Source organism: Solea senegalensis, linkage group LG12 (genome assembly GCF_019176455.1).
Source record: "Solea senegalensis isolate Sse05_10M linkage group LG12, IFAPA_SoseM_1, whole genome shotgun sequence".
NCBI classification, from domain to species: domain Eukaryota; kingdom Metazoa; phylum Chordata; class Actinopteri; order Pleuronectiformes; family Soleidae; genus Solea; species Solea senegalensis.
Genome location: NC_058032.1, coordinates 13,023,024 through 13,047,511, shown reverse-complemented (window position 1 = coordinate 13,047,511; position 24,488 = coordinate 13,023,024). Strand labels below are relative to the sequence as shown.

At 40.2% G+C, this 24,488-nt stretch overlaps 5 protein-coding genes across 5 annotated transcripts in view; 2 read left to right on the top strand and 3 right to left on the bottom strand.

Moving 5' to 3' along the window:
* Positions 1–1,089: 1,089 nt before the first annotated feature.
* Positions 1,090–2,880, top strand: LOC122777995 (SLC35A4 upstream open reading frame protein). Its single transcript, XM_044039490.1, has 3 exons — positions 1,090–1,182; positions 1,577–1,675; positions 2,226–2,880. Exons 1-3 carry the CDS (start codon positions 1,168–1,170, stop codon positions 2,421–2,423), a joined length of 312 nt encoding a protein of 103 aa, XP_043895425.1. The 5' UTR covers positions 1,090–1,167; the 3' UTR covers positions 2,424–2,880.
* slc35a4 (solute carrier family 35 member A4) lies at positions 2,789–4,236 on the top strand. The gene has a single exon (XM_044039488.1). The coding sequence runs from the start codon at positions 2,887–2,889 to the stop codon at positions 3,859–3,861; it is 975 nt and encodes a 324-aa protein (XP_043895423.1). The 5' UTR covers positions 2,789–2,886; the 3' UTR covers positions 3,862–4,236.
* Positions 4,237–4,304: 68 nt separating this feature from the next.
* si:dkey-201i24.3 (golgin subfamily A member 8K) lies at positions 4,305–7,269 on the bottom strand. Its single transcript, XM_044039489.1, has 8 exons — positions 7,066–7,269; positions 6,918–6,983; positions 6,711–6,831; positions 6,506–6,624; positions 6,221–6,352; positions 5,864–6,031; positions 5,149–5,299; positions 4,305–5,025 (listed from the first exon to the last, which is right to left on the bottom strand). Exons 1-8 carry the CDS (start codon positions 7,150–7,152, stop codon positions 4,955–4,957), a joined length of 915 nt encoding a protein of 304 aa, XP_043895424.1. The 5' UTR covers positions 7,153–7,269; the 3' UTR covers positions 4,305–4,954.
* A 4,952-nt stretch (positions 7,270–12,221) lies between these two features.
* On the bottom strand, positions 12,222–16,706 carry cd74a (CD74 molecule, major histocompatibility complex, class II invariant chain a). Its single transcript, XM_044040898.1, has 9 exons — positions 16,498–16,706; positions 15,328–15,497; positions 14,752–14,849; positions 14,619–14,675; positions 14,444–14,527; positions 14,264–14,342; positions 13,298–13,498; positions 13,163–13,219; positions 12,222–13,049 (listed from the first exon to the last, which is right to left on the bottom strand). The coding sequence occupies exons 1-9, from the start codon at positions 16,584–16,586 to the stop codon at positions 13,042–13,044; spliced, it is 843 nt and encodes a 280-aa protein (XP_043896833.1). The 5' UTR covers positions 16,587–16,706; the 3' UTR covers positions 12,222–13,041.
* A 1,888-nt stretch (positions 16,707–18,594) lies between these two features.
* The window catches only part of LOC122778390 (bifunctional heparan sulfate N-deacetylase/N-sulfotransferase 1-like), a 36,359-nt gene continuing 30,465 nt past the window's right edge, over positions 18,595–24,488 (bottom strand). Inside the window, exons 6-15 of the mRNA XM_044040241.1 lie at positions 24,118–24,303; positions 22,494–22,622; positions 21,996–22,178; positions 21,491–21,587; positions 21,137–21,260; positions 20,391–20,565; positions 20,108–20,278; positions 19,785–19,894; positions 19,585–19,687; positions 18,595–19,474 (exon numbers count right to left, since the gene is read on the bottom strand). Coding sequence (XP_043896176.1) covers positions 19,355–19,474; positions 19,585–19,687; positions 19,785–19,894; positions 20,108–20,278; positions 20,391–20,565; positions 21,137–21,260; positions 21,491–21,587; positions 21,996–22,178; positions 22,494–22,622; positions 24,118–24,303 — 1,398 coding nt within the window. The 3' untranslated portion in view covers positions 18,595–19,354. The remainder of the gene's footprint in view (positions 19,475–19,584; positions 19,688–19,784; positions 19,895–20,107; positions 20,279–20,390; positions 20,566–21,136; positions 21,261–21,490; positions 21,588–21,995; positions 22,179–22,493; positions 22,623–24,117; positions 24,304–24,488) is intronic.

Genomic DNA, 24,488 nt, shown 5'->3' with positions numbered 1-24,488 from the left:
ATAAACAAGAAGGGGCCAATCACAGAGAACGTTTTTAACACGTGAAAGTTAGGCGTGCGTCCCCGTGTGTACAGATTGTGGCCACTAGTGGGCGCAGCTTTCATTTGCTGCATATTCAACAGTGATCGCCCCCTGTTGGGCTATATAGATACTGCACGATGAGAGGTCAAACATATTCAACAAAGTATTTATGGTTAATTTTGAAATTGGATGGATCTGTATGATAATTTATAGAATGTTTTTTGCACTCTTGCAAAGACTTCCAAAGCTTTCTGCCTGTTTTTAAAATAAATAACATTTATGTATTGAAATAATCTATCCCATAGTTTTGTGTGTGTCGATCGGAGTTGTGATCTAATGTTTTTTTGAGCTACAGAAGATTTTAAAATTTGGTCTGTGATGTTTGGCAACGAATGGGTCAAATAGTGTTAACACTTTACTTTGAAACAGTAACCGATTTGAATCAGTCAAAAAATGTGGGCTCAGTTGTAAATAACAATAACAAGCTATTAGAAGGTAATCAAATACTTGATGTATGCACAATCTCTTAGCCTCTCATTGACAAAAAAGAGATGCGATTTCAAAAAGTAGAGAGAACACTTAATCTGACTAAAGAGGGATAAAATATTATATAATTTCTTGAGGATATCAAATGATTGTTGAGTGCTGAGACAGGCAGAAACAGATGCACATACCTGCTTGAACCTTTGCTTATAAAAACAGAATCAGAGTGATGAAGAAAAAAAGCATCATCATCCCTATTTTCATGATAAAAAGGCAAAGTCAGGTGAAAAACAATAGTGATTTCTCCACAGTTTAACGTGTTAACTCACAAGATAAAAAATAAAGAACTTGAGGTCAAGATGCAATTTACAGAGAGAGTTATTTTTTATTTCGTTTTTTCTTTGAAAATGTTTTCTAATTTACAACACGCTAAGACATTTGATTTAAAATAACACTACAACAGACTATTAGGTACAACAAAAATATCACATATACAACAACATAAAATAAATGCTATTAAATAAATTACAATTTAAATAAAAATAATAAACATATAAAAAAGAAAGGGGAACAAATCTAGACCAAACGAATCAATCAAACTCATCGAGCAAATGCAACAGTTCAGGCGTATGAGTCAAACACGCATCACCCCACAGAGCAAAGATGGCGAATGACAAGGTGAGTGAGAGTCTGTGCTGTAGTTTTAAACCAAGTCAAGTCACACGTTTCGTCTTAAGACAACAATTACTACAGTAGGATTAAAAACAACAACAACAACAACGTTGTATATTACCAGCAGACGCTCTGTGTTAGTATTACATTAAGATGACGGGGCCGGGGGTTTATTCTGAACCAAACTGCTCGATTCACGAGCTGCTAACTTTGTTAGCTAAACAGCAAACTCAGAGGAAACTATTCTGCTGTTTCGCTGAAGGGAAGTCTTTTAGTAACTGACATTTTTAGTGTTTTTCCACAGAGACTGTGTGGAGTTATGTAGCCTCGTTAACTAGCACTGGTCCCTCTGTTTGCTTGCTTAACGCGACACGCTGGTGTTCCGTTGTTTGTTTTCCAGGATCCTCTGAAGCAGTTGAAAGATCTGACACTGCTAAAAAGTCAATTGGAGCAGATTCAGAGGCGAGTGGAAAGCGAGGTTTCTGAAGGAATCCCCCAGGTGAGCCGGTTTTACAGCGGGAGCTTTTGATTATTTTCACGATTAATTAATTATCAAGGCGTTTGGTCAAGAAAATGTTGTCTAATGCAATTTCTGAATGTCTTGGTTTATCCACAAAAACGTATATATATATGTGTGTGTGTGTGTGTGTGTATCAGTGTTGTTATGTAACAAAGTATTTTTTACTTTGTTTCATTACACACTGGTACTCAAGTACACAATTCATGTATCTGTACATTGGTATTTATATTTCTATCAACTTTTACTCCACTTGTCACTATCTATTTTTGTCATGTTCTTCATTTCTATGCTCTGGATAAAAAATAAATCATTAAAAGTTAATCATTTTGGTTTGTGGACAAAACAAGACATTTGAGAACATTTTCAAGGTTTTCTGATATTTTATGGACCAAACAATCAATTGATTATTCTAGAAAATAATCGACAGATTAATTAGTTAGTTGCAGCTCTAATTTGAAAGTATTTGTTATTGCATGTTTACCACAAGTTCTTAAGTAATATAATTAAAAGCCTTTTCCTTCTCTTGTAGGGAAGCTCTGTGTTAGGATCTCCATTTTTGAAGGGCTTTCTGGCTGGATATGTGGTGGCCAAGCTTCGCTCCTCAGCCATCCTGGGAGTGCTGATGGGAACAATTACTGGCATATATGCGGCACAGAACTATCAAATGCCCAACATTGAAAAGACTGTGAAAGATTATATGAACAACTTGAAAAAAGGACCAAAATAATGGTTTGACTGCCAAACCTCACAGTCTGTTACTGTGGCACAAGAGGGAGATAGTGTTGCAGCTGCTGATTTGTCAGTGGCTGTGACTGATCAGCCTTCAAGATTTCTTGCCATTACTGGAATTCTATTTGGGACTCAATGTTAAAAGACTGGATTTTGTAACGTATTATTTTGTTTCATGTTTACTTTTTGCTTCACAATATGGAACACTTTGTGCCTACAAAGTTACTTCTTTTGGTTTTGTTGCCTTAAGCAATTATCTTAGCTCAATATATGTTTGAGTCCTTGCAAATCTTTCCTACATCTTTAACATATACATATAGAGTTATACACAGAATGGCACATCTAAGTATTTTATGATGTTTAAATTGCTTGCGATAAAGAGTTGCCTATTAAAAGATGGCCTAAAGTTGCACTATAGTATTTGTTAGATATTAAAAGCATTTTCTTTTGCATCACTAAGGATGATTGTGATTCATGCTGAGGGGACAAGTTCCCCAGCAACGATTAGGAGACAGTGGGTGAAAAGGACTCAGTGGGGTTTCCTCTTGGGACTGATGGTCCTCATCTATGGCTCTCATGCACCACTCATCACTCTCACCAAAGTAGATGGGCAAGTTCCTTTCAATCCTTCATCGTGTGTTGTCATGATTGAGATGACTAAACTCCTCATCTCTCTGGCGACTCTTGTTCTAACTGGGGGTGCATCCTCCTTACGCACCCCTCCATCTCTCATGCTTGTGGCCCCATATGCAGTCCCTGCCATGCTTTATGCCCTCAATAACAACTTGATAGTCAACATGCAGGCCTACATGGACCCAAGTTCATATCAAGTCCTCTCCAATCTGAAAATAGCCACTACTGCCCTGCTGTATTCTGTCTGCCTGGGCAAGAGGCTGCGGGTTGCTCAGTGGTTGGGCCTGGGGCTCCTCACGGGTGCAGGGGTGTGTCACAGCTACAGCACCTTAGATTTTGGGGATCTTGAGAAGCCTGAGGTCCAGGAAGGTACGAGGCTTCATATCACAGCTTGGGGGCTTTTCCTTGTGCTGATTTATTGCTGTGTTTCGGGGCTGGCAGCAGTTTACACAGAGAAGGTGCTGAAGAGCCAGAAGCTGCCATTAAGTCTGCAGAATCTCTACCTCTATGTATTTGGTGTGGCCATCAATGGACTCTCTTTCTTCTCTGTCGCAAGTGAAAAGAGCTTTCTGGAAGGATACTCTGTGTTAGTGTGGGTCATTATAGCAGGCCAAGCCGCTAACGGACTGTTGATGTCGGTTGTGCTGAAGCACGGCAACGGGATCACTCGACTGTTTGTCATTTCCTGCTCCATGCTGGTTAATGCTCTGATGTCTTGGGCTGCTTTAGGTCTCCAACTGACTTACTATTTCCCCCTGCCTGTTTCAATGATTGGACTGGCAGCTTACCTTTATTACAAGTAGAAGATGGCAAACATGGTCCATTCAGCTCAGTGTCATTACCTCCTACATCTCCTTACATTTCTGAGTTATTTTTTCTCAATTCTTCTTTTCCCCTGCCCTCTGTCACACTGCCCTCTGAGTCTCTGACTGCACTTGGCTCGAGAATCCAAAACATGGAAGTTTGCATCTTATTTTAGCTTTATTTATTGTCACGTTATACCCAATGCAAGAAGACATGGATTGATTGTCTTCAGTAAAACATGTCTGAAGAGTGCTGCTATTGTTGTGTTTTTGTGATTTGTCACATTCTCTGCCAGGGTTAATATCAAACATCGAAGAAAATGTACTGTGTTTTACCTATAACAAATAAATCCTCTGAAACAGGATTGTACTTAATGATGTGTGTTAATCATGCTTGTCAACAACATACAGTGCTGTGCAAAAGTCTCAGGGCAAGTCACGTATTTATGTCTGTCCAATACTGTGGTCATTGGTATTTGCATTGGAATGATGTGACTGAAAGTTGGCCATATATGTATTAGCAAGCTGTCAATGAGTTTATCTCATACAGCATGTGTATTTAATGCTCAATAAACCTGGTGGAGTGACATCAGTCCTGATTTTAGCCACTCGGCTGGGTGTGGGGGAAGTGCTTCAATGAATGGATGTCCAGGCAAACCTGGTCTTTGTGTGGAATTCCCTTTGTTCAAGGTGGATAAACTGGTGATGTAATTTTTGTAAACCTATATAGCGGTAAAAAAAAAAACATGCAATCATCCATACATGATCAGTGAACCCTTAAAAAGACTCCCTGTGCACCATCACTATAACCACAACAAGCAAGCAGAAAAAAGTCTAACAACACCTGATAATCAGGATAAATTATCAGAAGGGCCCCTACACCTGGTGCAATAGTCCTTTTTCACAACAGATATTTCACGACATGAAATAGTAGATCAAATGCAGGTTACTGGTTTTACCAGTAACATTAATTAAGGGTAAGATCACACTTAAACCTGTAGAATCTGTTTTTTTGTATACTGTTTGGTCATTATAGCAGTACTAAAACAACACATTTGGCCTGAGACTTTTGCACTGTACTGTATTTGCATTGTTATTGAGAGAGCTGCTGTTCAGCTGGAGAGTCAACTCTCACTGCTAGAGCGTCCTTTAACTCTCCCAGTGCTGTCAAAGAAAAACAACAACACACCAATCATTTCTGGGCATTTCCATAACATTTTTACTTCAGATTATGAGTTGTATTTGTAATCCAGTTGCCACTCCGGCCGAAGATAAACACACACTGACCTTTGTGGAGCTGTTTGTTGTCAGTCTGCAGCTGCTGGTTCTGGGCAGAGAGGTAGACAGCGTCCTGCACAGCCTCCAGCAGCAAACATCTGTATCTGCTCTCCGACATCTTCCTGTGCTCCTCATTTACCTGACGAAACACTCTGAACACCTGCAGATAAGTAAATCAGCACAGTGAGAAAACTATGGATGGCATCTGCCACAAAAACACCAAAGAAGACGGAAATAGTCACAAGAATTTCATATCGTGAAAAGCTCATTGAGGATAAAATCCAAAGACATGCTCAAGAAATCACATTGAGATATATTTTAATTGTGTAAAAGTAACATTTGTGTATTTTAATTGTGTCAGAGTGACACAATGTAGGATTTCCACCTTGCTAATATAATGTGCAATAAAACAGTGTCATCATATTTGTATAACATGGTCACTGTACCTGGTCTGACTTGTCAACAAATGCATGTTGCCCACTTGTAACAAACAATACCATTTACCAACTGTGGGGGGAACCTGAGAGCAAATCCTACATTGTGTTATTACTAAATAATGAAACTCAGATATGTTGATTGACTGAATAAGAACTTGTCAGTGCAGGTTAAATCCTCCCTCAATATACAAATAAATGAGACTCACCAAAGGAAATGATAAACTAATTAAACAAAAACATACAAATACTGAATTTTGGATCAGCGATGTGCGATGATTCCAACAAACCTGTAGACTCTCCTCCCTCAGACAACTCAGCTCCTTTTGGTGCCTGTGATACTGTTCCTGCAGATCTGTCTCAGCCTGCAGGGCCTCCATGCGTAAGGCCTCCATCTGTAGCACCAGGACCCGCCTCTCTCTGGTCAGCACCAGCAGCTCCCTCTGGGGTCCTTCTGGCTGGCAGAGGGATGGATGAAACCAATAAAAAAGGAACAACAACAAAAAAAAAAGATGAAGTTGCAAATGCAGAGGTTTTCCGTGCCGACCATAAATCCAACCTTGCATTAATTTAAAGAGACTCAGCATCCTTTGATAAGATAGATCACAGACTGAATAATGTTAAACTAGTGCATCTCATTATCTCACCGGTAGCTCTTCCTTTGCCAAGTCTCTCTCCATCTTCTCCACCTCCTCATGGATTAATCTCCCGTGATCTTCCTTCAGTTGCCGCCTTCGCTCCTTTGCTTTATTGTACTCCATCTGAGAATGATCATTAAACTGACAAGACAAACGTCTTAGTGTCGCTGGCCCACTCTGGCACACAGGAATCTCATTTATGTGTTTAAGAAGGTATTTGCACTGCATTGTAATCATGTCCCCTACTCCAGTCAGCTGTAAATGTATGTTTACAATTACTATGTGGTGCATTACCTGTTGACAGAGGTCAGATTTATCTTTGCTGTTTCTTAGTGTCTCCTCTCTCAGAGCCTCCTTCAGCTCCTGGATTCTTGCTACTCTCTCCTGGACTTTCTCTGCGTCCCCTCTCCCCTCTATGGGTTTGAGGAACACACACATACACAAATATTTTTATTATAATTTATACCTCCTATATGACTAATGTGTCACAGCATATTACCTCTGATATGCTCTTCCATTTCTACTTTCAGCTGGTCCTGTAAATACTGTATTGCATCAGTGCTCTCTCTGTAATCACTGCTGGGCCTGCTGCCATTTGGGCTCCGACCACTTTGCTGAATCTGTGCGAAACACAGCGCTCGATTCATTAAACCGGGAACACATAGCATTTGTTATCATTTCTGTTGAACTCGTATGGAAAGGTAACCTGTGTTTTGCCCTTTATCTTCTTCGACTGTTCCCTCCTCCACTCCCATGACTGCTTTTTCACAATCTGTTGCATAGATCACAGGATGTGCATTAGTTCTGTCCTCCGTGCGGGTCTACATATAAACACAGGTATTAATGCGAGATACCTGCAGGTTTTGAGTGAGCTCTGCCAGCCTGTGGGTGTTGTGATCTTCACTCTGCCCCTGTGACATCATTAGCAGTTGGAGATCCATGATCTTCTGGCGGATCTCTTGTTCCGTTGCTCTCGGACACCAGCGACCGACAGTGGGTGTGGTTGAAAAACTTTGTACTTTCTGGGCCAAAGTTAAAGCAGAAGGAGTCTCATTATCCAGAAGACCTGATGGGTATGGAGGGAAGTCATTTTCATATCAGTTCAACACCAGTGTCATGGTAAAGCTATGGTTGTTAGGACACAGGTATTATTTTGACTTGCCTTGAGGGTTAATACAGTAGACGAGGAATGATCTACTGTTTCCTGTCAAGGCCTCATGCAGGAGCAAGGGAAGGAGCGTGTCAGCTGTTGGAGTTCCACATGGAATTTGCTCCACAACCTTCGCCAGTGGGTTGACTCTGGAGAATATTCAGCTGTTACCACAGAGTCCAACACACTACATTCTTTGTGTTTTTAACAGTACGTCCAGAAATGGATGCCTTGTTTTTCAGTGTGAATGTTGCTGAGCTCATTTTATTGATCGTCACAGCAGAATGAGTAACTGGTTCACCTTAACTCTAAAACTATAAAACAATCTTAACTGCAGATTCGACTGTATTTTGAAGAGCACAGGCATTATTTTCACAATGTCTGTTGTATTATTTGCACGGAATGACCTTGAAACAGGTGTGTCGTTTTCTTCCAGATATCTTACTCAACAAATGCTTTATTTGCAGCAAAATAACAATATGCTAATAGTGTGGAAATCATATTTGTAATAGTAAAGTAATATTGTGGTAATACAGCTTGATAATAACAACAGAAAACGTGTGTGGGACACAAGGGAGGATGCATTTCATATAAAATAGTAACCATTCATTTTGATCCCCCTTCATATTAAAGGGGAAGGTATTACACTGGTAGTAGCCTACACTATTTCTGATTACCATGCTCTTACTTTGGAAATGACATGGTACAACTGTAATATCATCTCCATATTACCACACTATTGCCATTGTTACTGAGCTGAATTAGAAATGTGATGATATCACCATAAAATACTATACCATACTTGTTGTAATGTAAAGTGTGTTGAAAAATGTTAAAATGTGAACAGTGCACAGGACAGGGCTAAACAAATGACGTTAGGTTGTAGGTGTAGATAGCTCGCTGTATGTGAGTGTGTGACTGACCCTCTGAGGTCAATCCTGCTGGCTCCTCCCGCCAGACTGAACAGCTGCAGCCTGCTGCGGCAAACGTCAAACTCCTCCTCCTCCACATGAATCTTCCGCTCAACCAACACTGAGAACAGGGAGCTGCATCTGAGGTTGAAACAATAACAGGTTTGTAGGGAACGCGACAAACATACAGCGATAAAACTGCTGCGTAACATTTGAACCCAGTCCAAAGTGAATCACACAAACAGGTTTATTTGAAATACTGTACCTGCTGGACATGACGCCTCCTCTGGCCCTCATTCTGCCCTTACATGACTCATACAGAGCACATGCGTCCTCTTGTGAACCCACACACACTTCACACACGCCTCCTACAAGCCTGGGAAAAAACATATTATGCACTTCATTACAAGCAAAAGTTATTATAAGTCTTAATAATTGAGTTGGTCGTATCTACAGTGCAGTGCAAAAGTCCACCATCAGCTTTTATGTCAGATTTTGTTGTCATTGGTTATTTGGATTGGAATAATGTGGCTGAAAGTTGGTGTCAATGAGTTTAACTCCAATAACATTTATTAGGGTTGTATCTCAATTTTGTGATGGAAGAAAAGTAGTCTATAAATTGAGTTTTGTGTAATAGGAACGGGCCATAGATACATATAATCTCTCTATCCACAGTATCTGTCTATCTACAGTGTCTAGAGCCAGGGTTGAGCTATTGTTCTAAGTGTAAGGGTAGGACACACTAAATTCTTGTTTAACCTGTAAAGCTGTTTTGTTTCCTGTGTCTTCTGGGTGTCTTCCAATAAAGTGATTGAGGGAAAAAAAATTATACCGCATGATCATAATAGCATTGCTGAAACAACTAATCTTATGGTGTTTTGCCCAGTACAGAATCTTGATTTATTAGTCATTTTAATTTGGACTCACCTTCCAAGGACTGGGTGTGTGACAAGTTTTAGAGAGTGACGGTTGGTGCTCAGAAGATCTACAGCGCTGCCATCTGGATAAAACTGACATCGAAACCATAAAACATTACATATTGTTCCGTGCCATGTTGTGTCTAATATAATTCATGGTTTCTCTGGTCGACACAAGGACAAACCTGAAGGAACGACACAGAGATGAACATTTCTTCTTTCTCTTGTGACAACATACGACCAAACAGATTTGCCAGGAGCTAAGAGACAGTCGACAGTGACATCATCAGTGAGGAAACACTGGTTCTGGCTCATTTAAGAATGGGTTTTTTCATGTGTGTGTGTGTGTGTGTGTGTGTGAGGCTGCACCTGTTTGATGATACTGTGGTCTATCAGAGTGCAAATCCTCTCTGTGGACGCTCCACACACCAGCAAAGCTCCATTATAACCACTGGACACAGAGTCAGCGAGAGACTGCAGGAGCTCAGAGTGGAAACTCTGCAGATATTCAGATCGAAATACAGAGATATCTGATACAGAGATAAACTGTAAAGAAACTCGGTGACTCGGCTCTTTTTGTACCTGTATGTCGTCAACATTCAAGACTTGGTCAAAGACGAAGGACTTTGTTTCCTGCGTGGGAACAAAAACATTGAAGACTTGAAGAGATTAAATGATGGCTGTGAGAAAATCTAAATGTTTTACCTTATTCTTTGCTGATGTGTAGGCCACACTGTGTCCATCTTCACTAATAACAACACAGTCTTTATCCTCTGAGAGACAAAAGAAAATTAATTTACAGTCCAATCTCTGCAGACACTGCAGCAAAGCTACAGGTTTAACATTTTCATTCCTGTTTTACCTGGTGTTCCCGTAAACACAACTCCCACGTGAACCTTTTCAGTTCCAGCAGACATCTACACGGGGATCGAGTCACACAAGACACGTGAAAACAACACTTCTTATCTCTTTCAGTGATACACACTGTAGTAATCCTCACACAATATCACAGCGGTCAGAATAGAAATAGCACTTACAGGCGCGTCCATGTTCACTGTGGACGTCCACAGCTCATGTCTTTAGAAAAGCCCCTGGGTCACTTGGATGTTGTTACACATGAGCTCCATTATTAATGAGCCACAATCCACTTTCAGTGGTAAAAGTGATCTGGGTTAAGTTACCAAGACGAACAGAAAGGTCTCACTTTGTTGAGCACTTTGTTGATTTTCATGTCATCGAACCATCTTCACAGTGTCATTATGAGAGAATTCATCATATGTATATATATTATATATACATATATATATATATATATATATATATATATATATATATATATGTATATATATATATATGTATATATATATATATATATATATATATACATATATATATATATATATATATATATATATATATATATATACATCATATACATGTCTGAAATGTCACATTTATTAGATCATTCATCGTAAGTCCTGGTTAGAAACTGATCAGTAATGCAATAAGGCATTAGGCTGTAAATTGTTAATTATGGCTTTATTAATGGTAAACAAATAATACATAACTCGTTTGTATGAGAGCAATAAAAAAGTGTATATTTAAATGATAAATGATCAAATTAATCAAAGGGATTTCTCACAACTTGTCAACCTAAAGGTTTTGCCTATAAATAATTAGAATAATTACCTCAACAGCTGTTCCTGCGGTGTATTATGTTTTTACATCGTCCACCTACGTGAAGCCAAGGTCACTGTGACCTCAAAAAAGCACACTTTTGGCCATTACTCCAGAATAATTGTGCTAATATTGTTACACAAAGATCTCATTAGATAAAGGGACACTTCATATCCTGGACATCTTATTTCAGCTTCACAGGGAAGTTATATTTTACAAAAACTACACCATCATTATTCTGGAAACAGAAGGGGGGGGGGATTTGAGAACATATTTCCTGCAACATGACTGGTTGGCAGAGGAAAAACACCAGCTAGGCAGTAATTATTGTTCCTCTATTAGTTACGCCTCATAAACTCTTTATAAAGGCGGCCTTGTTAGAAAGTAGTGCAAACATCAAACAAAAAGTACAAACAAAACTTAATCAGGATTGACAGTCGGCCAATAAACGGCATCAAACGGAGAGGGACGCTTTGGTGTTGTACTGTTAAAACAGCAGTGTGTAACTTTCAAATAAAAACAAGTGTCTGTTACAGTTAAAGCAGCTCCACACAACTCTCTCTCTCCTTTTGTCACTGTTTAAAACTTGTGTCGACGTTCTTCTCGTGCTGCACAAATGAAGCGATTTTTCTCCTCACGAAGACCAAACAGAGGCAGAAGAATAATAACATCAACAACAACAATCTGTCACCCACATTATGGGAGACAGATTCATCATTTAAACTGCGCAGAAATGGACATGATTAAGCAATAAACCCCTCGAAAAACAAAAAATAAAACGTTTAATAAAAAAAGTTGTTAAAATCCACAATAAAATAATTAATTTGAAAATATATCCTCAAGCACTTTGACTGTGGATGACCATTCATCATGCAGTTTTTCTGTCTGATTATCAAGCGGTGGCTTAGTGGTTCAATATTTTGCCCAACACCTTTAAAGAAGACAAAGGTCCATGTTCTTGTTCGACACAGTACATGCATGACCTTTTTATGTAATCACAGGAGGAGCAAGAGTAAGCAACACTTCCCCCAACAGTCTAAATGAAGCAGGCAGATAAAACAAACTAGTTCACAGCAGTGGCAGCAGGAGAAGCAGTGAAAACCCCACTGAGAAGGTCAGCTGGTAAAAAAAAACCCTGCAGCATATTTTATTGTCTCTTCCCTTTAAATTAATTAGCTGATTATTTGATGGTGAGCATTAACCTCATTTTTAACTATTGCCTTTACTTTTTACCTCCCTACCGATACGTTTCTCCTCGATGACCGACGTGGTGACTGTAAAATCATCAGGTCAGGACTCGTCTCGAGTCGACGTCAATGAAAAGTGAAACTGGAACATGTCAGTGGAGTCACTGCGACTTATCAGGTTTAATTTTATTCAGGCCTTGTTTGATCCAAAGAGTTCAACAAGCATTAACATGACAAATGTATTAAAATGAGAACAGTTTTGTTTATTCTTATCTTTATTGTTTATCCCTCTTAACACAAACACCTCGATAGAAAAGTCACTTTCTTATATGTGCGCGTTAATTTAAGGGTTGATTCACCTACTTTCAAAATCAAATCTGCTGAACCTTTTTAATATCTATGCAGACAGTGTTGGTTTCATTTGAATGTGGTGCCCAAAGCAATCAATTCAAAAGCAACATCTTTGAGAGACAATGTAATTACTCCGAATGACGCCAAACTACACAATAGTGTCAAATGGAACAAATGTATTCATTTATTTATTTATTTATTTGAAAATGTCCGTGGATTATCAGCGTACCAGGAGACGGCTTTTGTTAAGAGTCTTGACAACGGCCATTTATCAACCGAGTATCTCCGTATCTAGATGCGAGCATGGCAAAGTGAGGGAATGTTTTGTGATTTTCTGTGAACCAACCCTTTTAAGCATTCTACAAAAACGAACAGTCTAAAGCTTAATACTATAGATTATGAATATGGGAGTCAAAATATCGCCATCGTAAATACGTACATAAAGATTAAAATCAGCACACGGTAACAGGCCTTTGATTTCAAGCAACCAGCAAAGTAGTTAAAATCAAGAAGTTATACTGGAGAGAAAAGGGCATAAAACCAATATTATAGGGCTGCACCCAGCTTAATACAAGTGATTTCTCATGTCTTGCTCTGACTGCTTGAGGAAAACGCATTGCTTCAGACTTCATTTGCTTCACTCATCTGGGGAAAAAAAAAAAAGAGGAGAAGAAAAAGAACAACAAATGATGAAGTGTAGCATCCAATAACATCTTGAAAATAAACATATCATATGCATTAAGCGCTGAGGTTCTCACCAGCATTGCTGATGGTCTTCGCCATCAGCCTGGGTGCAAACATCATGCGAGCACGACCTGAACAATAAATGATTAAATGATCAGCCTTGAATGTAAAGCAAGGGAATCAAATAGTCTTTAATGTGCGTCGTCTACCTCGGCGGCAGTCGGGGTGGCCTCGCATGCTGGTACCCTCAATGGTGTTGCCGTTCTCATCCACACACCAGCAGTAGCCGGTGGGGAGCCAGCACTGCATGGGCAAGTACTTGCCCTTCTGATCACACTGGGGCCTGTAGGACCCAATCTTCCCAAGACCAGAGGAAGCCTCCATCTGGCATTTGGTCTTAATTGCAGGGGCTGAGTAAAGAGAAGAGAAGACAACAACGGCAAATTCATGAACCTGTTTGGTTTTTAATTACTGGTGATCATAGATAAGGAAAGAGTTAAAGCAATAGACAGTCTTAGGCCAATGGTGCATTGTTGCATGTGTCATTCATAGCGGGTGCATAAAAAATACTTAAATTACAGTTAAAGCCACAAAAAAAGAAGAAGAGTGGAATCAGGAAGTAAAAGGCTGCTTTTATTTTGAAACAGGAACAGGACTTTGTATGCAAAAGAACTTAGACGTGGAAAATGTGAAGAATTGGCGCGAGGTCTATCCCCCAAAAACAATTGGTGTGTGCATGAGAACGCTCTCATTAGTTAACACGTGTGCCCGAATGAGGAGTGAGACACGCTGCAGCTGTAATGCGCCACACAGGCATCCAGTGTGAAGCAGGCCTGAGCACTAAAAGAAGCCAAATAGCTGCTGGCTGTAAAATGTATTTAATGGAATATCAATCACGACTGATCTTTTTACACTCTTTGCCACATTAACTCTGGCAAAGAGTGAAAGAAGATCAGTCGTGATTGATATTCCATTAAATAAATTCGACAGCCATGTGGCAAAATATTACTTCAAGAGTGGACAGTTAGTCAAGTATTAGCCTGAATAGTGCAGAGATAGGATACAAATAAAAATAAGGGGTTTTAGCTTTCTTTCGGTGTGTTTTTGCACCAAAAGTATGGAAATGATCTATTTAACTGCAGCAATAGAAGTCACATTAAGAAGGTTGGAATAACCTGGCACAGATGTGTGGGTCACAGGCTTCTGCTGGGCCATCTGGAAGATCAACCAGTAACGCATCCAGGACTCAAAGCTCTGCAGAGTAAAAAAAAATATTAGTGTAAACGAACTTAATTCACTTGCAACGTCCATTTTTATAAGTTCCTGGTTTTTTTATGCGAGCGTGGAGGAGTCACCTTCCATTCGCTTTCATTCATCATCTCCTTCAGGCCCTGCAAGTTGGCTGAGAAGGTCTCATTGAACTGCGGCAGCTGGACCTCCTGCTCCAAAACAAGACCAGAGCTTTAATGCACAACATCAGCAGAGTAAGGGCACACTGTAAACTGAGCGCAATGTACATCATTATATTACCTGCAAGAAGTCGGTCAGCTGCTTCTCCACACTGACAACAGCAGTGTCCTCAAGTTTCTGATGGGAGGGGAAAAGAACAGTTACATGAATTGACTATTTGCTCAAATTTGCCAGTCGGCCTGTGAACACTCACTGTCAGTGGCGTCTTGCTGAGTGCCGAGTCGTCGTCAGTAGTCATAGTGAGATCCATCAGCGGCAGGCTGTTCATGGGCACGCGGACTGCAGATGAAGCTGAAAACCAACAAACTTTAAGTTGTGACTTAAGCGATTGAGAAATGTTACACTTTTAATTTTTTTGTATGAATAGCAATGAGAATGTATCGATATAGATCTAAAATCCAGTCACTGATTCAAAAGTCCACATACTACTACTACTACTACTACTACTAATAATAATAATGATGTAGAGCACTAAACAACTTAGATAAGTTAGATAATATTTAACATATATATCATATACTATGTAAGTTGAATCTTTATATGATGTTGCTTGAAATCTTATACAGCAAACAGTTGACTTCTGTCCTGCATGAATGCCCAGTGGACCTTTCCTTTCACTGTCTGGCTTTTGCGTCAAGTTCCTTAAAGCACATTTTCACTTCCTTTTTTCCTCTTTCCCTCTTGACATTTTCTTTGTCCCTCCTCCTCCTCCTCCTCCTCCTCCTCCGTTCAGATGAGATCTGATGCCCGTACAACATAACCGAATTACCCTGAGATGAGCGGGTCAGCTGTTTGGCCATTTTCTCTGAGTTCTTCTGCAGAGAGTGGATTTCCTGCTTCTGGCCCAACAACATGTAGGCGGTGAAAACCTGACTGGCCAGCAGCAAACATGCCAGCGTCGTCAGTCCTGCCACCTTAAAAGCACGACTGTTGGAGCCTCTGAGAGAGAGAGAGAGAAAAAAAGAGTGAGAGACTGGATTATATCATTTAAAGAGGATTACGCAGTCAGGGACGTACTGTGTGCAGGGCAGTGGGGAAAGAGACAACATCACATTTGACTATTTTATTTGAAAAAAAAAAATCCCTACATTTAAAGTGAATTGGAGGGGATTTCCTTGAGTGCTATGTGTGGCATTTAATAATAACAATTAGTGTTAGCAGATATACAGAAAAGGCTAATATGGACAAAAACAAACCTGAATATTTTATATTCATATACTGAATAATTTAATATTATTATTGCTCATAATCAGCCAGTAGAACATTACGCGTCACTGCTTACCAGACGGATGTCCTCTACTGATTTTATAAAAAAAACGTTATATTTTGGTAAAATTTAGATCCTTTTTAATTTGTGTAAACTGGTTTACAAAAATGACAGTGACTCACTCATTTCTTTAACACTTTCACTTTAAAGAAAAGTGAAACTTCCGTGTATTTTAAAGGGTTTTATTTGCAAATAACTGGTAAGTTAGTTCCATTTTACCTCGTAATATGAATAAAATCATTGACTTCCAAGGAATAGATGATATAGTCACCGTTGTGAGGGGGGAAAAACCCCCCCAGGTTTTTGTCTACTTGTCACAGCTAAAAGCTAAGAAAAAAAGCTTTAAACATAACTTTCTATATTGTTATTTATGAGTCAGTATTAAAACTATTCACAGTATTCACTGGTGAATTATGAACCAATAGGAGGACAGCTGCATCATATGTTACTAGGCAGACATCTCCTTCTCGTGTAGAGGAAGTGAACAGAAAATTACCTGTCATATGTGTGCAATGTTTTTTTTTGTTTTCTATTTTGCAATTTATAAATGTTTAATTTTCCTTTTCTTTTAAAAACAAATTAAAGAAAAAAACTCACTTTATAAGCAGAGAACATATTTCATAACTACTTCCAGAACAATATTTGTTATGAAAATTAAAAGAGTCCTCTCACCTTCTGGGGCTCACACGGCCAACAAGGGCCTCTTCACTGCCTGCCACACTCCCTCTTTCCAGGGGTGCATCTTCTGGAAGGTTATCCATCTCTTGTCTCTCGGCTCCTCCGCAGGAATAAACTGGAAAATATTCAGCTGGTCAAGAGAATAAATGGCTTTTGGAACAAGGAAGCAGCACTAGACAGGTTCCAAGTAAAAGGTGAGGAGGGAGTGGAAAGTCCCTCTCTTTAAACCAATGTGGGATGGTTCATTAGAGCAGTTAACGGAAAGTGAGCTCTGATTGGTCAGATGCATCACAGCATCACTTGTTGATAGAGGCAGACAACAGAAAGAGAAATCAAGAGTTTATAGTGCGGCCTGTATTGTTTTTATCTGTACTGGTTATAAGGCCTATTTAATAAACTTAAAACTTTTTTCTTTTTAAACCTATTACTACAATGTAATGTATATTGTACATGTGAATACTTAACATTTTTAATATACTTACTTTTCCTTTGTTTATCAGGGGAAAAATAAGCCAAGTACTGCAATGATTAAACTAACAATTGATAGGTTTATAGTGTTAAAAGTGCACTTTTCTTCTGAAATAGCCATCTGTAACAACTTTGACAAGATGTGAGTTTTGAGACATTAGCATCAGTTTTTATATTTAGTATTTTAAGTGCAACAGAAGCACAGTTTACTCTCCGATTCATCAGAGCAGGTTTGCTTCTGGAATTTAAATCAATCGAAGACTAAAGACACAAATCTACTCCAAGTTATATTTAACAACACAGGGATGCATTTAAAACAGACACACGTTTCCTGTAAATCAGAGAGATTCAAATGTCTATCTTCTTGAAAGTACCTCACCTGGAAGGGAAACCAAAAGACGAACAAATTGAAGGAACCGACAGATCCAAGTTTCGAAAAAAATAAGCGTCGTCAAATGTTTATCATTTCTTCAAATCTGACGGTGGAAAGACTTAAGAGAGGAAAAAGGTCCAACTATTGAAAAATACAGTGGTGTTTTATTTGCAAATTAAAAAGCACCGACAATATTAGTTACACTGTAAAAATTATTGACAACAATTACAAATCTTTATCATACAGTCCAGGAGATTAGTACCATCGTTGCCGTTATGTGTTATCACTTAATACTTTATATGGAGAGACTCAGTACCTCTGTACAATAGTTGGCAGTGAGAGGACATGAGAGGAAACAATCTCAGCAACACATCTCCACACAATGAAATGACCCAGAATCCCCTCAGTACAGCACTGACATTTCACACTACAGGAATGGGCTGATGGAGAGTGTGTAAACCCAAACACATTCAATAATTTAGGTCTACTGAGGGTTGCGTGTTATGTACATTACAAAGTCAAAAACATAAAATAAAAAGGACCAACATGTGCATTGTTATCACATCATAACATTGTACAAAACTATTGCAATAAGAGCAGCTTCTTGTTATCTATGCTTGACATCTAGTTGCAGTGGTAACACCTGGACCAACAACTGAACATCTGTATGGGGATATTGTTGGGTTTCCTGGCAAAATAACACGGTTTTCCCAGAGACAGTGTCCCCACCCCACACACACACACCTCCCATCTGTTTAGCGGAATAAAACAAAATATACAGTTTTGTTAAGAACTCAAAGCTGAAAACAGATTTTTGAAATGCACACTCGTGTGTTGTACACTATTTGAGTCTGTCGAACCAGAACGCGCTATTAGACATACAGTAGCTAGCTTATGATCTTCTTCACAGATTATAAGAGGAGCCGTTTTGTTAGTGTGCTTTCCAGTAATCTGTATGCTCAGGATCACCGTTCATTTGAGTGCCTTAAATATTGTGCTTTCAACAACTATCCTAACCTGTCCTGCCCTGGTCATGGAACTGACGAAAGAGGAGGCTGCGCTGAATAACTTAACTGACTGTACTGTACATCTGACCCATTGGAGATGACTGACCTAAAGGTGTTGAGTTGGTACATTCTACAATAATGCACTGCCATCAGCATAACAGAAACTTAAAAAACAAAACAGAAAACATCTTTAAAAAAACAAAAACAAAAACAACCTTAAAAGTCCACATCGTAATAGTTTAATAAAGACTCTGTCCTGGCACTTGTAAAAGAGATAACTAGATTCTACCAAGGCCTATCAAGTAAGGCTACAACATGCAGCCTAAGTCAAGACGCCAGATGTTCCGTTCTCCTCTCATAAAAACATATATATCAAAAGGCATCTGCAACCAACGTCTCTCTAAAAAGTCAGGCCGTCGTCCAGTGTTGTGTTGCCCGTTTAAATGAGCTCCAAACAACGCAACTCGTATCTGGAGATACAGGCGACACTGTTGTTTGTCCTCTGTCTGCCATTTTCCAGACCTGAATGTGTGACAGCTGCTCAAGCTTCAGAGCTTTTTTTCTTTTTTTTTTTCTTTTACTTTCCTTTCCTCCTTTCTTTGATTTTCAGGAAGAAGTTCATGCAAAGCAGAGAAGGTCCGATGAAGAAGAGCAGGGAAGTCAAGCACTGCAGTCAAACACTGAAGGTCCCTCCTGTGCATCACTGAGCCTTTCCTCCACCCACAGGACACAGTGGAGGCTCATCATTGGAGCAAATGGCATCTCCAAAGCTCAGAGAGGAAGCTAGCAGCTAGCTGCACTCTCATCTTGCTCACCATGCACCGTGAGCCTTCTTATCTAGGAAGATCACAGTTCAGTGTTGAGTTCTAGTTCGTCGTCCCGTCCTCAAATCTTGATGTCGTTAAGTTTTTATCAAGAATATTTGAAATCTTCAACATCTCAGAACACTTGGCCTGAAAAGTGGTTCAGTTGTAGGGCTAAGGTCTCCCACCCTGTGGTGCTGCTACCTGGTGTGGACCAGCTCTTCTCTGAGCCAGCTGGGCAGTGGCTGACCCATCCTGTAGAGCAACTTTGACAGCTCAATATTGTGATCCCTATAGTATTCCCTGAGGAACCCCTGGGACTGCAGGAGAGAAAAAAGTGGTACGATGAAATTAAATCTAAATATACAGCAAAAATAAACATACAAGTTTAATATCAAAAATATTAATAACTTATTTTATTTGATCATACCTCAGTGTTCATATCGGGGTACCTGCGGCCTTTACTCTTTCCCAAACATTTGGTTTTCCCTCCCTCCAGCAGCTGACACCAGAAACCTTTCTTCGGATCAAACCTGGTCATTGAAATGAATACATTATATATCTAAGCTCGACACAACAATAAATAAATCAATTTCTGTATTCATTTGTAAATCAAAACCGGATACTCACGCAAGGATCTTGTGGTAGTTGATGACATTGGCAAGACTTAAAAATTTCTGGATTTTATCCATGATTGAGGCAGGCTCAGTCTTCAACATCTGTCCATCTAAGACCAACAGCTGCATAAGACACAAATGGTATCAGATGAGAGAACAGAAAGAGTCTTATTTGTAAAACACAACACATTTACAAATACAACTCTTCTATTCATGAGTAAAAACAGCTCATGAATGAATCAGTAAAAAAAACTGTAGTACTTCATCACATCTTATAAGCACTGCATAAACAAGCATAATCTATTCAAAAAAACCTATTTGGCAAAACTATGATACCTGGCTGGAGTGATAGTAGTTGAGCCAGCGCTCCAGGTGAACGGCGTACCAGCCCGGGACCAGACAGCGATTCTGGAGGACCCGTAGTTTGATTGGAGCATCGTGGCTTGCAGTGATGACGTCATGGAAGGAATATTTCAATGCAACCGGATCATCGTGGGCTCTTTGGTGCTGCAGTCATTTCAGGATAAAAAATGGAATCAGTTCCTGTTAACATTACGCCGTTCACTTTCACGCAGAGACTGACAGACATGTATGTGGTTGAGAGTCGCCTGTGACAGACCTGGTACCAAGAGTAAGCTCTGTCTGCTGGGTTGATGAGGATGGTGATGATCTTGGCTTTAGGCAGAAGAGCTGCTGCTCGCTGAGCAGCCACATCAGAGTCAAAGTAGTTGGCGCTCTTCTCAAAGTAGTAATCTGAGCTGGTGTTGGAGGGCAGAGGGAAGTACTCCATATACCTAACGTTCAGCAAAAACAAAGACGCCAAGAGTTACACGCACGTAGGCCCAGCTGATCTCGTCTAAGTTGCTCTCTGTGGACGATTATAGTTTCTCTGCGTGGGCAACTGAACGTGTGCAAAGGCTTGGCATCTCACAAGTGTATCTAGCAACACCATCCAATGTTAATGTTTGGGCAGCCCACTCACGTCCATGTCCAGCCAATCAAGTACATTCTGCGTGGGACTCTGCACTTCATGTTCAGTGTGTACATTCTTCAATGCTTTAAATTAATTAAAACTTTAGGAGTTCTTTTGTTATTTTTATTATTATTATTATTATTATTATTATTATTATTACTATTAATAAATAGATACTGTGTTGCTAGTTGTGTGTGAAGAGTGTTTTGATTCTTTCATTTTCTCTAAATGGAAACATGCTACTTCAATGAGAAAATGAGATTAAAGTGTAATGCAGAGACAAGTGATTGACAGACGAAAACCCCGTCAGGTGTGATGGTACTTGATTGTAGTCAGAAAATTGCTGCAACACCGTCTGCTACACTGCAAAATACTGAAGTACGGTTTCTTACCAGTCGATGCCTCTGTGGTAGTTGTGTCCATTGAAGAACTGGATCTCCTCGAATGTCTCCTTGCTGGGGTAGTTACTGGTCAGGTCTGGGTGCATGCCAAGAAACAGGTATAGCGCTGTTGTCCCTGAGCGAGCAAATAAAAAAAACATGAGGGATAAAGATAAGATGGAGAGGACAAAGGAAGAAAAGAGCATTAGGTTTAAGTGAGAGTATAGCTTCCCATTAGCTTCACCCAGTGCTTGTCAGTGCTTTCAATCAAAGCGGTGAAAGCAAGACACTTACAGACTTCTGTATGGAATGCCTTACTTTCATTCCCCTCTCTGTCCTGTAGGGGGTGTTGTAGTACTGTCTCACCTGTCTTTTGAGGCCCAATGACAAGCAGTTTGGGGAAGCGGTCACATGTTTTCTCTTTGGACCAGATGTCCTTGTGCCGCTTGTCCTCACAGGGATCCTGTAGCCACACAAAGGATAAACGACGCTTTGTTTTAAACGCGGTACAACAACCCAACAAATGTGTCAATTTAAAAATACGCTCTTGAGGGCACATCAAAAGAGAGCGCTGAGCATCTACCTCGGCCTCGGGACAGAACAATGACCAAAGTCACACACACACACACACACACACCATGTCTGGCTATAACGTGTATGAATGGTACATACGCTGTTTTACAGGAATCCTGCAGTTACAACAATGTTCTCTTTCAGAGCATCATTATCAGCTAGCACGTTGTGAACGTTACTGCTCAAGCTGCTGAAGACATGTACACCTAATCCAAAATGTGGGTTTCAGAGCCCAACCGAATGGAAACAAGTACGTGCTCATTGAATGATATTATCCTCATCAGTGTCTTCGAATCACCTGCCAGAGGGGGTCCCTCTCTGAGGGGAACAGGCTGAAATACTTCTGAGCCAGCTGAATAGGCGGCAGGGTCTGCATCTTCAAGTTGGTCCACGTCTGCACAAACTTCACCAGGCTTCTAAAGGTGTACAAGCCGAGGCGATCGTTCCCATAGTTGGACAGGTGGGTCATGAAGATACTAATCTGTGGATGGAGGAAACAAGTGGGATGAGGATTAAATGGAAGTTAAAAGTAGAACAGATTACTAATGTATCCGCTTCTATACGAATCGTGTACTCTTATTGGTCCAGCGTCAGATTACATGTATTGTTTTCTTTTAATATTTGACAACAAAGCATGAATAATAGTAATTGTACCGGAACTACAAAGGAATAAAAAGAGAAAGCATGATGCAGGCATCGCTGCACTGATGAGTCATTGTCCTGTTGCTCATTTCAATTTCACATCATGTCACCAGATGAATAGGGTTCTCCAAGTGTGTCTGTGTATTTGACTCACAGGGTTCAGCAGAACAGTGAGGAAGAGTTCTCCTCCGTTGATGAGTTTGTCCAGTTCGTTCGGACTGCCGGGGTAGTCTTTGTAGAAAATGGTGTGTGTGAAAAGGCCACATGTTTGCCTGGGCAGCACCTGTGCGATAAACAAACACGTCACTAAAACCAAAGAAAGGAGCAAAACGAGAAGACAAAACAACACAACGCAAAGAAATGCGGTGATAAATAAGCACAGGGGACATCAGTCCTCTGCTGAGAGCGGAGTCGAGCTGTCACTACCTGCAGGCGGCGCGGCGGTTACCCCACACATTGTTTTTCTTTCAATAACATTCATATGATGCAGCTCATCTAGCCAAAGCAAACCTCTTACTCACCGAGTCTATATGAAAATTCATGGAAATGCCTTTGCAGTTTAAAGTGTCTGGGGAACTGAATATCAATCATCAGCGAGCAGCAGAGACTGTCCATTCAGACTGCACTATCTCAAGGACGGGAACAGAGCACTGAGACCACACACAGAAACGCCTGAATGCCAACGCTACAAAGGAACTGGACTGAAGCTGCACTGTTTCCTATCACCGCTGAAGGTCAACCTGGGGAAAAAACCGATAAGATTTTTCTTTTTTTTCTTTACTTCTTTAGAACCTCTTGAATACAATCTAACCAACTTCAATGTGATTCTCTTGACTGTATAAATCACCACCAGCTACTAGGGTGGAGCTGAATGCAATTTTTCTTTTTTTCATGCTGTTGCCAGAGATGTCAGTCTTTGCTGTAGTGCTGTGGCCTTCAGGGCAGCACATCTCACACAGATGTCACATGCAAGACTGGTTCACTTGACTACATTACATCTCCTCCTCTGTAGAACTACACAGCAGCCCGGCCAGACTAATGACATGATTGGCTTTTTTGGGGACGTGTTGCCTCATTAATATCCGTTTTTTTTCATGTATTATTAAAAGTCAATCAGTTAATGTGACAATTCTTGAGTATATTACATTATAAAGAGAGTGATGATTTCGCTTCTGGCCACGTGGTGTAGCTTTGCTTTGACACTAGGTCTGAGTGAAACAGGATGTATGGGGTCACTGGAAGTTTACATTTTTATTTCCATTTACATCTGTGGTGCGGTGCTGCTGAATTAGAAGGAGGATTTCCTCCGACAGCTCAGAAAGGTCAAAGCAACGTTTGCCTTAAAACACAACAGGATGTCCCCATAACAGCCGTGTAAGAGGTTCATAAAGAGTGGCAGGCTGTTTACAAACACTTAGATCGAACCCTAGTTCTGATAAACATTTAACTGTTTAACTGAGCAAAGTTTATGCAAAGTTTACCCAAAGGTGCAGGGACTACGAACAATCGCAGGATAACACGCCGTCACCTTCAGCATCTTTGAGGACACGTCTTAAGAAAAGTAAAAAATAACTTTTGGCCTTGAAAAATGAATAGTGGAAAATAAAAGACAAAGAATGAAGATGAGCATGTGTGAAAACACATGAAAAAAGGAAATGCTCAAAGCAATTATTGGATGGAAAAGATAATGGACGTTGAGAAGTAATGTGAAGGCCAGAGGAAACAAGATAATGAGGCTTTGCACAGTAGATGCCTGCAGATGGGAATGATAGTCTTACGCTAATGCCGCTGTGGATGAAACCTCGTCGGAAGCGAGCGGGCTTGAGGTGCGGGTACTCCTCTGTGCTGGTCACTTTGATGCCCCAAACCTTCTTCCAGGCATCGTACAGCTGTATGTGGACAGGGTAGACGCCTGAGTGGTGAGGCGCCACTGCATAGCCCATGTTCGTGGGGATCCCATGCTCCTGGAGGACGAAAATACAAAAAAATGGTGATGAATGAAGCCATAAAAGTTCCCCAATGTAAAAAGTGATATCAACACGCTTGCAGCCTTTTCACTGCATCACAGCAGGATTCAAATAGTGCTGCTGCAGCATCACAACATTCGACTGGTCTTGAATGTGAAGCAGGATTCAGGGAAGGCAGTTTT